The 14,039-nt window shown below is 48.7% G+C and overlaps 1 protein-coding gene across 1 annotated transcript in view; it reads left to right on the top strand.

The window, feature by feature from the left end:
• Nucleotides 1–13,534, top strand: part of LOC128830334 (collagen alpha-1(VII) chain-like) — a 181,470-nt gene extending 167,936 nt beyond the window's left edge. The window contains exons 80-84 of the mRNA XM_054016154.1: nt 196–267; nt 2,090–2,161; nt 4,423–4,458; nt 12,751–12,831; nt 13,445–13,534. Coding sequence (XP_053872129.1) covers nt 196–267; nt 2,090–2,161; nt 4,423–4,458; nt 12,751–12,831; nt 13,445–13,534 — 351 coding nt within the window. The remainder of the gene's footprint in view (nt 1–195; nt 268–2,089; nt 2,162–4,422; nt 4,459–12,750; nt 12,832–13,444) is intronic.
• The last annotated feature ends 505 nt before the right edge of the window (nt 13,535–14,039 follow it).

The following is a 14,039-nucleotide window of genomic DNA, read 5'->3' as shown; positions in this document are numbered from 1 at the left end:
GCATTGGCAGGCAGCAAGGTGGGGAAGCTTGACCTAGAAATACACCTCTGCGAGTTGTGGTCACTGAGGGCTGCTAGTCCTTAGATGCACCCCTGGTGTAAGCACAGCAAAGAGGCGTGACTAGGTTTGGAAGATGCTGGCTCGTCCTTCTTGGGTTGCGAGTGTAGTTCATGGAGCTTCTGTCTCATCCCGTAGGGTGAACGGGGCCTGCCAGGCTTCGATGGAGACAAAGGCGAGAAAGGGGAGGATGGGCCTTCAGGAGAAAAGGTAGGAACCTCCTTATTTGTTGCGGGTCTTAGGCAGCTTCATTTGTGATATACAGAGCTTATATGTGCACTGCTGCCCTCTATAGGATATCTTGCATAGTATCCGCTCAACGCACTCTACTGGCTGGTGTTCGGGGGCTCATTTAGCCCTGGTCTACACTACAGAGTTAGGTCGACACAAGGCAGCTTACTTTGACTTAACTCGCTAAGCATCTACACTAAAATTTCACTCCCACTGACGTAACTCGCCCACTACACCGTCTTAATAACACCACTTCCACAAGAAGCATAAAGTCAGCATTGATGTAGTTAGGATAACGCAGTGTCAGTGTAGACCAGGGGTCGGCAACCTTTCAGAAGTGGTGTGCCAAGTCTTCATTTCTTCACTCTAATTTAAGGTTTCGCGTGCCAGTCATACATTTTAACGTTTTTAGAAGGTCTCTTTCTATAAGTCTATAATATATAACTAAACTATTGTTGTATGTAAAGTAAATAAGGTTTTTAAAATGTTTGAGAAGCTTCATTTAAAATTAAATTAAAATGCAGAGCCCCCCGGACCAGTGGCCAGGACCCGGGCAGTCTGAGTGCCGCTGAAAATCAGCTCACATGCTGCCTTCGGCACGAGTGCCATAGGTTGCCTACCCCTGGTGTAGACACTGCATTGCCTACATCAACTGTGGCTGGCTTTCAGAAGCCGTCCCACAATGCCCCACACTGACAGCTCAATCGGTGCAAGCTCTCCTAGTGAGGCTGTATATTTCAGGGGGGAGGGATAGCTCAGTGGTTTGAGCATTGGCCTACTAAACCCAGGGTTGTGAGTTCAATCCTTGAGGGGGTCATTTAGGGATCTGGGGCAAAATAATCTGTCAGGGACAGTACTTGGTCCTGCTGTGAAGACAGGGGACTGGACTTGATGACCTTTCAAGGTCCCTTCCAGTTCTACATTTCTATGGTCCCCTGACACAGGGAGCAAAGTGATGTAATTACTGTGGGGCAGTTCTGATTCTCTCCACTAGAAGGCAGCAGTGCACATACACTCTAGTCAGTTGATTGTGGTATCATCAGGGAAAATGGTCTAACTTCCCCTTCATCGGAGAACTGGGATTATGATTCCTTAAAAACAGCTCAGTTTTGCTTTGTGTGGCTGCTGCAGATCTCAGGGCATTTTCAGTACGGGCTGGTTGGCTTTTCTGTTCTTCCCTACATGCAGCTATTATGCAGCGAGCTGTGCCTTGGTTCCCTCACCTACGCACATGTAGAGTTGTATGGTGCTTCGGGATCCTTAAAGGTGCTAAATCAATGCAGGACGCTGTTATAATTCTCCGCCATTTCCACCTGTTCCTCCACTGACTGCCCGTTCAGGAGCAATAGCTGCCAGCGATGTATTTGATGCAGCTCCTAAAAAGGAGGCAGCCGCTGGTGCCGGGGCATATTCTGCGTAAGAAGTAAATTCCCTGCCTCATCAGTCAGGATTCCCCAGGGCTCTGAGAGCTACACCAAGTGACCCCTGTTAATCAAACATCTGGGTCAGCGCTTCTGAACGATGGCGCAGAACAAGCCTTTGAGAAGACAGCAGTGGGGGATTGGGGGGGTGGGGGGTGGGAGTGGGGTGGGGATCTTCTTTCTCATGAGGTGATCCACAGAGTGAAAATGTTGGAGAACCTCGCCCCTAGGGGAAATTATGGGTGCCAACTGAGTGGTGAGGAGACCCCAATCTAGAATCCCAAGTAAAGGTGTAGGGGGGCAGGAGGCGAGGTATGTTTTTAAGTGGAAATGACAATTTCTGAATAAACAAGGCTCATGATTTGTGTGTTCGATTTTAGGGGGTCAAAGGCGAGGCAGGTGCGAAAGGGGCCATGGGGCTGTTCGGTGCCAGAGGACCAGTGGGGCAGAAGGTTAGTACAATGGCCCAAAGGAATGCTGAGAAACCTACATGGTTACCATCATAGCTTGTCGCTCCACAACTGCAACTGAACCCTGGCTTTGTCACTTACCTTGAATAGTTTGGGGGGCTGGGGCGGGGAGACAGGATCTTCACAGTGGGGCACTGCACCAGGCAGTGTTCAAGTGTTTGTCTAGGCTAGACATTCCCCAGCTTCCACTTCGGTCATCTTGTCCCCAGGTTTTGCCGCCCCAACTCGCACTCCATTTAGAGCACGCCAGTAGTTTTGTTTGAGGTCAGTGTTCTGGAGGAAACAGGTTGTCCAGCGTTTCCCGCCATTTGGTTCTTCTGTAGCCTTCCTCAGTGCTATTTTGGGAGTAAGGGATTTTCAGAGGCAAAGCTCTTTCTAGACTTCAGCCTCTTGGATGGTGGAACGTGTCCATGCAGTGGGGGTCTCCAATCACACACCTGGTTTTGGCTCTCCTTTTGACTGAAGACAACCAGCTCACTGGTGGTGGTGCATTCCCCCCAAGCTACATAGTATAAGGACAGTGTGGAAATAGGTTTCAAAGTTCTTGTGATGATCTTTGAGTTCAGTATCAATTTTGTGTGCCTGGCTTGAGCATGACCCTACTGGGGCACCGTACTCTGCAGTCGAGTAACACAGGGAGAGACTGGTGACTTGGAGTGGTTTGGGGTCATTTGATTAGTTTCTTGAGTACACAGTTCCTGGAGTTCACTTTCTTGTTCAGCTTCTTGATGTGCTCTTTGAATGTCAGCATTCGGTCTAATGTGACTCCCAGGTACCCTGGATGTTCGTAGGGCTCAAGGATTGTACCATCCCATGGGTAGCTGGAGCTAGTGCTTGACCTGACGGTGTTTCCGGTGGAAAGCGCACACTTGTGTCTTGCTAGGGTTGGCGATCAGGAACCATGTGCTGTAATGCTGTCCAAGTGGTCGGGGCACGAGACTGGAAGCAGGAAGTCTTGAGCCTGGGGACTGTGCTGACTCCTTTTGTGGCCTTGGGAATTACTCAAACTCTCTGGGCCCCCTTGCTCTAAGGTCCCTCGTGGTGTAAAGAGGCCTTAAAGGCTGCAGATTTCTCCCCCTCCTCCACAACTTCCTGTGAAACGCCTCTGAGGGTACATCTACACCACCCGCCAGATCGGTCTATCGGGGATCGATTTGTCGCCTGTAGTGTAGACGCAATAAATCGAGCCCCGATCGCTCTCCCGTCGACCGCTGAACTCCAGCAGTGCGAGAGGCGGAACCAAAGTCGACGGGGGAGCGGCGGCCGTCAATCCCGTGCCGCGAGGATGCGAAGTAAGTGATTTTAATTCGATCTAAGTACGTCGACTTCCGCTGCGCTATTCTCGTAGCTGAAGTTGCGTATCTTAGATCGATCCCCAGTGTAGACCAGGCCTGAGTAAGCGAGTTCCCTTGCCATCATAGAGCCAGTGGAAAGGCTGTATGCCAGCCCCCCGCTCCTCCTCCTAGGGAGACACGTGGGCAGCTCAGATGTGTATTGAAGCAGTCTTGAGGGCTGCTCTGACTTGCACCAGGCCTGGCCAGGTTCCCCCAGCCAGGCCCAGAATACCAGCAGGTGCAGAGGTTCCTGCACTGAGTGCATCTCAGCTGGAAGGATGAATTGGGCCCCTGTGTTTCACTTACCCCATTTATCAACTGGGGATAATGCTACCTCGCTGGGGTGCTGGCTGCCCTCACTGAGGTGCCTAATGTGCGCTGAGGATGCACGTTGCCATAAGAGGAGTTGCTGCAAAAGAAGGGGTTGGAGCAACGTCCACAGAACATCAAATTGCAAACGGAATGAGGTCAGCCAGACCCGTTGTGTTTCAGACGATGAATGAAATCCGTCTGACATCAGACCATTTCGTCGTCCCAGGGCCCATTTTGCAAGAGTTCACGGTGTTACTTCCATCTCCGAACTGAATAATGACTTTCAATTCCCCCTGCAGTTTCTTCAATCAGAGGTTTTATTTTTCACTTCCCATCCTAAATTGTGTGCCCTGTTGCTGTGCGGCGGTTAGACAGCTGCCGCATCCCACCCCAGAGGTGGCTGCGCTACCTTGGCAGTCAGTGTGATAAGCGATGTCTGTATTCGTACAGCTAGCAAAGTGCTCTGGGATGATGATATGGGTTTTGGAGGGGAATCCTTGCTAGGGATAAAGAATATCAAGTGACTGAATGGTAATTGTTTGCACAGTGTATAGAGGACTTTCCTGTGTGTTTAACTCATTTCTCCTTCTCTCCCAGGGAGAACCCGGAGAACCTGGCCTGCCTGGATTTGCTGTGAGTTGTGAGAGCGTTTCATGTTAGTAGCATTGGGATAATCGCCTCATACTGTATACTGCTGATGAGAGCACCCTGAGCTCTAACTTTCTCAGCGGGCAGTCAACAGGCTCTTGAAAGATTATTAAGAATGAGGGAAATGTGCTAACGTTGCCTGGTGTTCAGGTACTTTGATAGCTGGGCTCACAGTACATGGAGGACTCTTGGTACATCCCTTCCTTATGTGGGGATCCATGAATAGCCCCTCATGACACATCCTGTTCTTTTTCAGGTGCACTCCTGCGGTGGAAGTGCTAGGGGGGCTTTGATGTGCAGTGTGTTCCCCTCTGACTCACTGACAGTTAACGCTGCATGTTTCAAAGGCAGAAGATGCCTCCGGGAAGGAGATAATTTGGGTGAAACTTTCTTGAACACTTGCATGAAAAGGGAGATCTGAACAGCGTGAGGATGGCTGTATGGATCAGTGAGATCAGAGATGCAATTTAATGAGGGCGTTGCATTTTGCATCAAAGAACACCTAAAATATGCATTTCTCCATTTTACCACACTAGCATTTCAGGCGGGGGTACTGTATGGACAGAATTGAAGCTAATGTATGTTCAAAATGTCACTTATATATAGGCTTATATATGTCACAGTAGTAGTTAAACCTTAGAATACTGCCATCCATGTGAATTCTAAAAAGGATATACTGTAGTGAACTGGCTACTGGAAACATGCACCAGTGGCCTCTGCTGGATGGAACGAGAACTACTCAATTCTGTTCATAGTCCACATACTGCAAACTAGAAGCTGGTTGAACTATTTCAGCCAAACGAAACAGTTTGTCATAAAATGATGTTTTGACTGAACTGAAATGTTTCAGGAAAGCATTTCATATTCTTTGAAATTTCCCATTTTTCAGAAAAAACTCAAAATGAAAAATTTCTATTCAAAATTTTTGAAAGGCTTCCATTTTTTTTCTTTTTTTTTTTTTGGTGGGAAAATCCCACATCTGTTTGCCATGCTTGACTTTTTTCCCACCGGTTTCCAGGGGGGAAAAGAAGTTTAAAAGGTGACAGAAAGTAGGCATTTTCCCACCAAGTGAAAAGACATTTTTGTTTCATTTTTTTTTTTGATGAAATACTAAAAATGTAATGAAAAACTTTGAGCAAACTTTAGAGTCTTTCAGAAATGTTCATGAAAGATGCTTACCGTTTTTCAAATAGTTCTATTGTGTGAAAGTGTTTTCCTTTAGCTCAAGTGATAGGGGCTGGTGCTTGGGACCTAAAAGGATACAGATTCTATCACCCCTGTTCCTGTGAAATTCCTCATATCCATTCTATGCTGCATAGTGACTATCATGGAACTTCTAGGAAGCCATGGATTGTGTACTATTTATGTGTGTATGATCCAAAGCTTTAATTCCTCATCAAAGTGTAACAAAGACCATGGACGGCGTGTCAGCTACCCCTTCGGGGAGGCGAAACCCCTGGCCCCGCCCCTTCTGCCTGAGGCCCTGCCCCTTCCTCCCCCTCGCTCGCCAGCATCCCGAGCGCCCCCCCCCCCCCCCCCGGCCAGAGGAGCCCTGGCCAAACCAGCTGGCCCCAAGTGCCAGACCGACCCCCAGATATGCTGGCTGGCCTGCCCCCTGAGCTGCCAGCCAGCCTTTCCCAGCCAATCTGCCCAGACGATCTGCCGTCTGACCGCAAGCCGCCCCAGGTCACCAGCTGGCCCCGAGCTGCCTGCTGGCCCAAGTTGCCCTGGGCCACTGGCCGGCCCAGGCCGCCTGCTGGCCCAAGTTGCCCTCAGGCCTCCAGCCGAGCCCCAGCTCCAGGCCGCCGGCCAGAGCTGAGCCCCCACTGGCTTTGGGGGACAGGAAGGGGTCTCGGGATGGTGCGTGGGTGGGGCCATGGCCAGGGTTAGGGGAGGCCTTTGATACTCGCCGCCCATGACAAAGACCCTGATTCAGTAAAGTACTTCAGCATGTGCTTAGCTTAAAGCCTATGCAGAGTGCCACTGAGGTGAGTTTAGGCACGTGCTTAAGTGCTTTCCTGACTAGCTGCCAAAAGGAATAATGTGCCCTGAGCAGTACACAAGAAAGCGGTGACCCCATCTGGTCAATCTCAGCAGGACTCCGGCATGAAAGTGCAGACCTCTGTTTAGATACGTTGTTGGGAGTCCCTGCAGATTATATACACAGCCCCGCAGAAAATGACTGTACTAAAGCAAACTGAGCCATTAGTTAGCTCACCAGCTGCTTGACCCTCTTGAATGGCTGTGGGGGTTATGCTCAGAGTCATTTTGTCTTGCAAATTGCATCCAAACCAATGCTCTCTTCATTCGGTTCTACACTTCGGACGTCATTGTGGTTTTGTATCGTGCTGATTTCCCGACATCTACAAATTTCCTCGTATCAGACAAATAACCGCTGGAAATCAGTACCTTGTAAACATTCATGGTTCAGGAACGCTGGCTAATAATCCTTATTAGGATGCAGTTAATGGGGGATATTTCCTGCATTCGGAAGAGTACCTGTATTGTCGTTGGAGCTGGGCTGGGATGGCAAGATTTGGTTTTAGTTTTGTGAAACCTGTGTCAGCACTGCGGCCAGGCTCCATTTTATCAGAAACCCCAAAATTCAGCACGGATGCAGGAGAGAGAACCCCTGGACCTTTCGGCCGGTCGCTGATGGGTACTGAGAGATGGATCTTGCAGGGCAATAGTGCTGAGCATGTGTATGTGCTAGGCAACAAAAGTGATGAGCCAGACAAGTGATTCCAGTCTGCATTCATGAGCCATGCCAAGCAGATGCTAGGTTACCCCACTTTAGCAGCAAGAGTAAGACCAAAGGGGAGCATACAGCCAAGTGCCTTATTAGCACCAGGAGGGTCATGCTTGGACCTGCATCTCCTCAGATGCACCAATTTTTATTGCCCTGAGCACTCGTGGAGAAGGGAGCGGGTGCACATGACCGCGAGTCATTAACATAGCTCCATCAGTGTGCTTGGCACTTTGCAGAACAAAGACCGTCAGGTTTGCTGCCCAGACGGACTTACAAAATGTTCTGCCCACCCGATGCAGAGTAGCACCTTCCCCTGGATGAGCCTGGGTTAAGGGCCTGGTGGACTTGAGCGCTGGTGGACATGAGTGACCAGTGAAGAGAGATACTCCAGGAGCAGGGGGACAGGAAGGAAGGACACATATTATGACTGTGTGATTACAAGGCTATTCTGATGCCGCTGCTGTAAATGGGTGTTCTGGGGAGTGATTTGACTGAGGAGAGGGTGAGCGCATGGGAGAGGGATGTGGGTAAGGATGTTGCAAGCACAGGGGTGGAGTGGAAGAAGGTGCAGAGACATGTGGGGAGAAGAAAGGAGGCTTGAGGTTGGTGTCATTGGCAGATCAAGGCCTCCAGGATCGCCAACCCCAAATGGTCAAACATCGTGAGTCAGGCTCACCCAAAATCCCGAGATTGGCTATAAAATCACGAGATTATGTAAAAATAATGGATGTGCGGTTCTTTTCATTTGCCTTCTGCTCTTTGAGCCTTTAGGGTGCACTGGGGTCACATTTTGAAGCTTCCCCCACAACCGCGAGGGCTGACTTTTTTTTTTAAAGAATGAAGGCGGAAATCATCACGGATCCACGTGACTCCAGGAGCTGGGGCTTTAAGGCCTACAGTGATTAGCGTGAGCCTCGTGACAAAATCATAAGAGTCGGCAATGCCGAGGCCTCTGCGCTAATGCTGACTCCAGACACCTCCTGTCAAATATATACCTCTAAATCCGGTAGGCAACGAGCCTGTGAGCGGTGGTTACAAACCACCCTGCGGCTCGGGGACATATCGGCTCTTTTATTTGGGTTTTCACTGCTGTTCTGAGCAGCGGTGTCCTGCCTGAGCTTGGCCTTAGGAAGTCCTGTTCCCTCCCTTGCGGTTCACATTTCCCCGATGCGAGTGAAGTAATGCCCAATTTGCTCACTTTAGTGGCAACAGCAGCTCAGTAACCAAAGGGGCTTCGTCTCGGGCTTGCACCCGAAGCTTGCCCAGTGCTGTAGCTGGAGGCAGTGCTCTGGGGCTGTTTAACCATCTCTTTGCGTCACACCAGCACTCAGCGGTCATGACTAATCTACATCACTTTGCTGTTGTGCTACCTAATCTCTATACAGAGAGCTGAAACCTGTTTGAGGCAGTGCTTTAATGACTGTGTCCACTGACCGTTAGACTTATTGGTAGTTATTTCCAGAACTCCTGCAGTAATTGCCTGTAAATGGCCCGTTTCAGAGCTCTGATCGCCCTGCCTTGATTTGCCTGGAGAAGCTTGAAATGTAAATCTCAGGGAGTAAATTTAAACACCATCAAACTATTCCCCAGCCCTGCCCCAAATGCTTCCCTCTTCCCCACTCATCTCCTTATGTTTTGTCATATCACTTTCCTCCAACCCTTCTGAGCTCTCAAAGCTTCTTTTCATGCCCTGCACGCAAATCGCCTTGGAAAAATGTCACTTCCAGGACACCACTCCTAGTGGCTGTGCTCAGAACGCCTTCCTTCGGGGAATGCTGTTCTCCCCTCTTTTTATTATGATTGTTGTTGTATTCTTGTAGCATCTAGGAGCCCTGTCATGGACCAGAACCCCAGGGTGCTAGGTGCTGTACAGAGATAGAAGAAAAAGACGGTCCCTGTCCCAAAAAGCTAAGTATATGTCAAGAGACAACACACGGATACAGACTGGCTGATGCGGGGAAGCAATGAGCCAGTACTGGTGAGCACGGTAGGCAGCAGTCTCAGCCCACCAGCAGCCCCAGTGGTTTGAGTATTGGTCTGCTAAACCCAGGGTTGCAAGTTCAAGCCTTGAGGGGGCCATTTAGGGATTGGTCCTGCTTTGAGGTCCCTTCCAACCCTGATATTCTATGACGTTTTTTGTAGCTCTCTCAGCAAAGGAAGGCTTTCCCCGGGGACCGAAGTGGCTCTGAGGATGTGTACGGGGAATACCTCACCAGTCTGAGGGGCAGCCTGGGAGAAAGCCTGAAGGGGCTCGTTCGAGAATTTCAGAAGCAGGCAATGAAGGCCCTTCTGCGTCTTCTATGCGCGCAGTAGCCCACTTTTCCTATTGCTTGTAAACTATATGCCAAAGTCACCAACCAAACGAAAAGTTGGGTGCTTGGCAACCGAGTAGCTGCCCTGAGTACAATCCTGTCCAGGTCTCTAGGTACGTACCTGATGTGGCGAGCTCACCCCACCCAGGCTCCAGCGGCTACATGGCTGTTTTTTGTATGCTCGCACGACAAGAGCAAGTGCAACTATGTCTGCCCACGCTGGAAGTTATAGCTCCAGCATGGACCTCTTCAGTTCCCGTGATGAGGCTCCAGTTGGAATGGAAATAACCACGTACAGGTATTTACCCAGGGGCTGGATAATTCTCTTACTGGTGATATCTGTGCACGGAGTGGTTACACAGGCGCAGTCTAAAAGCTTAGTGTCACCCCCATGTGACATGGGAGCTTATGGTTTCAGGACACAAAGACAGCACAGAATATGCTGATCTCAGTGGAAATGCCATGGGCAAATTGCCAACTTCCACGCCCAGACAGTGACTAGGGGTCAGACTTTGCTGTTAGTAGCACTGTAAATCCAGAGAAACGCCCCTGAGTAACATCCCCCGAGCCCAGAAGTGTTGAGCCAGGGGAGCATGGTCCAAATGGGGTGATAGGACTGCACTTTGCACGGCCAGTTTTCAGACGCCAACAAACGTGAACTACTGTGGATTTTCACTGGTGTAACAGACAGCAGCATCTGGCCCACTCTGTGTAACTGCAAAAGGCTCCTAGCCTGTCAGTTCATAGAATATCAGGGTTGGAAGGGACCTCAGGAGGTCATCTAGTCCAACCCCCTGCTCAGAGCAGGACCAATCCCCCACTAAGTCCCCAAATGGCCCCCTCAAGGATTGAACTCACAACCTTGGGTTTAGCAGACCAATGCTCAAACCACTGAGCTATCCCAATATTATATGATGAGAAATGGATTTTAGTCAGGTACAGTGAATGTAAAATATGCGCCTCTCCAACCCAAGACTGGATTTGATTTTAGGGGAGGCAGTGTGGTCTAGTGGATAGATCACAGGGCTGGGCGTCAGGAGGCTGAGTTCTAATCCTGCTGCTCCCATGGCCCTGCTGTGTGACTCTGGGCAAGTCATCTGTGTTCCCTCCCACCTTTGGTTTGTTTAGACTGTCAATGATTTGGGGCAGGGACTGTCTCACAATATGTGTGTGTGTATAGCAGCCAGCACAATGGGGCTCTGATTCCAGTTGGAGTCAGTAGATTCTCATATAATCACATGACTCCAAGAGCTGGGGCTTGAAGTCAAAGCATCAAATATTGGAAGACTCTCCAACATCTCAGCTTCCCACAAGGTTTAATCACCCACCAAAGGGGTTTATTTCTCATTCCCTTCCCAGGGCGACCTTTACCCTGTAAATAATCCGGCTTAGACAGCAAATGGAACCCTGTTATTTGCTTCGTTTGTACATGATATTTACTTACCCTGCCACAACACGGAATTGACCATGTCATTAAACAATCACTGGTCTCCGTGGAAATAAAGAGGACGTATAGGGTATCATGCCTTCTGATTAATTATAGCAATTAATTGCCGGAGTGGAGTGCTTCCTGAAACCATTGGGCCTGCTGACCCGATCTGTAGGCATCATATCGGAAAATCAGGCCCTGTTTATGGTAATTGTGTTGGATACACTGTAAATGTTTCAGAAGTGGCAGATAGCGACTTGGTGGGCGGGTGGGAAGGGAGGGGACGAGGACTGAAACAGCAGCCTACACACCTGTTGTTCATTCTTCAGGCAGGGAAATGGCCCTTTTAGAGGTAATGGACTCTCTCTAAATAAGACTCTGATGGCTGATTTCTTTTTAATAACTGAATCTTTCTTTTCAACAAAGGACTGCAAATTGATTCAAACCGCTGAGTGCCACTTACTCCTCTCATGAGCTGTTTAAGCAGCCGGCTCGCGCTCGTTCGCCTGGCATTGAGTGCTCTGCAGTCAGTCATCATTGTCGAAGGGGGGACGAGTCCAACTTCAGTCAGCAGAAATGTTGGAGTTCTTAATTATGAAGTTGAAGGTGGCAAAACTAGATAAATAAACTGCAGCTGAACAAGCAGCCTTTGAAATGTTGGACATTTCTACTCGCTCAGTTTCCAGGCCTGGCTGCTGGGTCAAACTGTGGGCTCAAGCGTTGCGAAAATGTCATTGTAATCATTGATCTCAAAGTGTCACTATCCCCATTTTTCAGATTCGGGAAACTGAGGCATGGCGTAGGTACGTGGCTTGTCCAAAGTCTTACAGCAGGCCAGTGGCAGAGCCAGGAAGCAAACCCAGAGCTCCTGCTCCCAGTCCAGTTCCTAAGGAAATTGCAGTGCAAGGTGAAACCTTTCACAACTTCACGCAGATTTTTCCAGAGCAAACTTTTGACCTCCCCCCCCCCCGCCCCGAGATACTTGGAGACTAAGCTCAAGAGGTTTATGGGGCCATAGGGTGCATGGCAAAGTACAGCTGGAGAAAACTCAATAGCCCAGTCGCAAGGTAAGACCAGAAATAACAGGAGGTGGTGATAACATGGGATTGATAAAAGAATCACTAGGTGAAATTCACTGGCCTCCTGGTCAGATTAAAGGAACATAATGGTCCATTGAGGCCTTCAAATCTATGAATTTATGCACGTCTCAGAATTGCTGCTGTTTGTTTATTTTCAAATTTCATGCAAAGACAAGATTGTAGCCAAGAGGGAGACTGGGGGGAGAGGGAGATTGACTTTCCCTGTTTTCATAGTAATATCCTGCATTCGTTGGCGGATAGATCCAAATTTTGCTTCAGACCAACTTTACAAGTGTGAGCGATTCTCCATTCCTCTGTGCACCCCTCGCTCCCGAAATAAAAATGGGTCACTTCGCCCAGTTTGGTATTCAGGGCTTTAATGCGTGTTTATCACTGAACTGTGTTGCGACCTATGGCAAGTCATTCAACTGCCGCATGCCTCAGTTTCCTCATCTGTAAAATAGGGATAATAAAACTTCTCACAGGTGCAAGGCTTGACCTGTGCAAAAGCCTTGGAGACTCTCGGGGGACAGTGCGATATGAATACAAAGTTGCAGCATTGATATTAGTACATTTTTTCTGCTTCTGATCTATGCCCAGGAGGACACGCTGCCTTAGTCCTATAATTTAGTTTTCATTTTTGTTAATGCACCCAGAAGCCTCCCAGCAGGCAGCATGGAGAAATTAATATTACTCCTCTTATCACAGGGCATGGCTGGCCTTGATGGGAAGAATGGAATCAAAGGAGCTAAAGGTGACCGAGGTCTGCACGGTCAAAAAGGGGAACCGGTGAGTCTCACAAAGAAAGACAGAGGGATATTTTGAAGGCTGAAAAATTGGCTTGGTGCTTTTTCCAGTATTGCCAGCCCCAAGGTGTTCAAAAATCACAAGTCAGACTCACCAAAAATCATGCGATTGGCTCTAAAAAATCATGAGATTATGTACAAATAATAGATGTGGGGGTCTTTTATTTGCCTTCTGCTTTTTGAGCCATTAGGGTGCACTGGGGGTAGGGTGACCAAATGTCCCGATTTTATAGGAACAGTCCCAATTTTGGGGTCTTTTTCTTATATAGGTTCCTATTACCCCCCCACCCCGGACCCGATTTTTCACATTTTTCTGTCTGGTCACCCTAACTGGGGCTCACATTTTGAAGCTTCCTCCACAGCTGCGAGGGCTAGAAACTGACTTTTTTTTTTAAGAATGAAGGCTGAAATCATCACAGATCCACATGACTCCAGGAGCTGGGGCTTTAAGGAAAACAATAATTAGCATGAGACTCGTGACAAAATCATGAGAGTTGGCAACACTGCTTTTCTGACCCAGATTCGGAATTCCCGCCAAAAAACGAATCCTCAGCATTTGGCGCAGTCCCTCAAGTGCTTTTGTTGTTGTTTGTGAGACTTGCTGTAAGCAAAATTACTGCCTGACACCACCGGAGAACTCTGAACAATGCTGTGGGCAGATTCTCAGCATGTATAAATTGGCGTAGTTCCGTTGGACACTGATTAGCACCCGCTGAGAATCTGCCCTGAGTCTCTTGTGACAGAGTTTTACATTCTCCCAGGGCAAGTTCAGCTTTCCAGACGTTTACCTTCATGCTACTTCCAACCACAATATCCACAGCGCTGGTAAAACTGGTGTGGAGAGAAGGGGAAAAAAAATCAGCCAGCTGCTAGTTCCACAAACAGGATAATTTTTCCAGGAAAGAGATTTTCTTGTTACAGGAGGCAAGAGGAATTGTGGTGGGAGCTTTCCTCTGCAGGCAAAAGTGAATTTTCCCCTGGGGCAAAGCCGGGTCTGTAAATTAACTCTTTTGTTTCCTGGTGGAATTTTGTCCTTCTCTCATTAACCCTTAAAAGGCCTTCAACCTCTCCAAAGCGGAGCAGGGGGAAAGGGAACTCTTTCTGGTTTTGACTCTTCCTGGAAAGTGGCCAAAATCTTTGGCAAAAGAATTTGAGAAAGTGTTGCAAATCTATCGAAAGGCAGCTCTGAGC

This window comes from Malaclemys terrapin, chromosome 1 (assembly GCF_027887155.1).
Source record: "Malaclemys terrapin pileata isolate rMalTer1 chromosome 1, rMalTer1.hap1, whole genome shotgun sequence".
NCBI classification, from domain to species: domain Eukaryota; kingdom Metazoa; phylum Chordata; order Testudines; family Emydidae; genus Malaclemys; species Malaclemys terrapin.
This window is presented reverse-complemented; position numbering and strand designations above follow the sequence as displayed.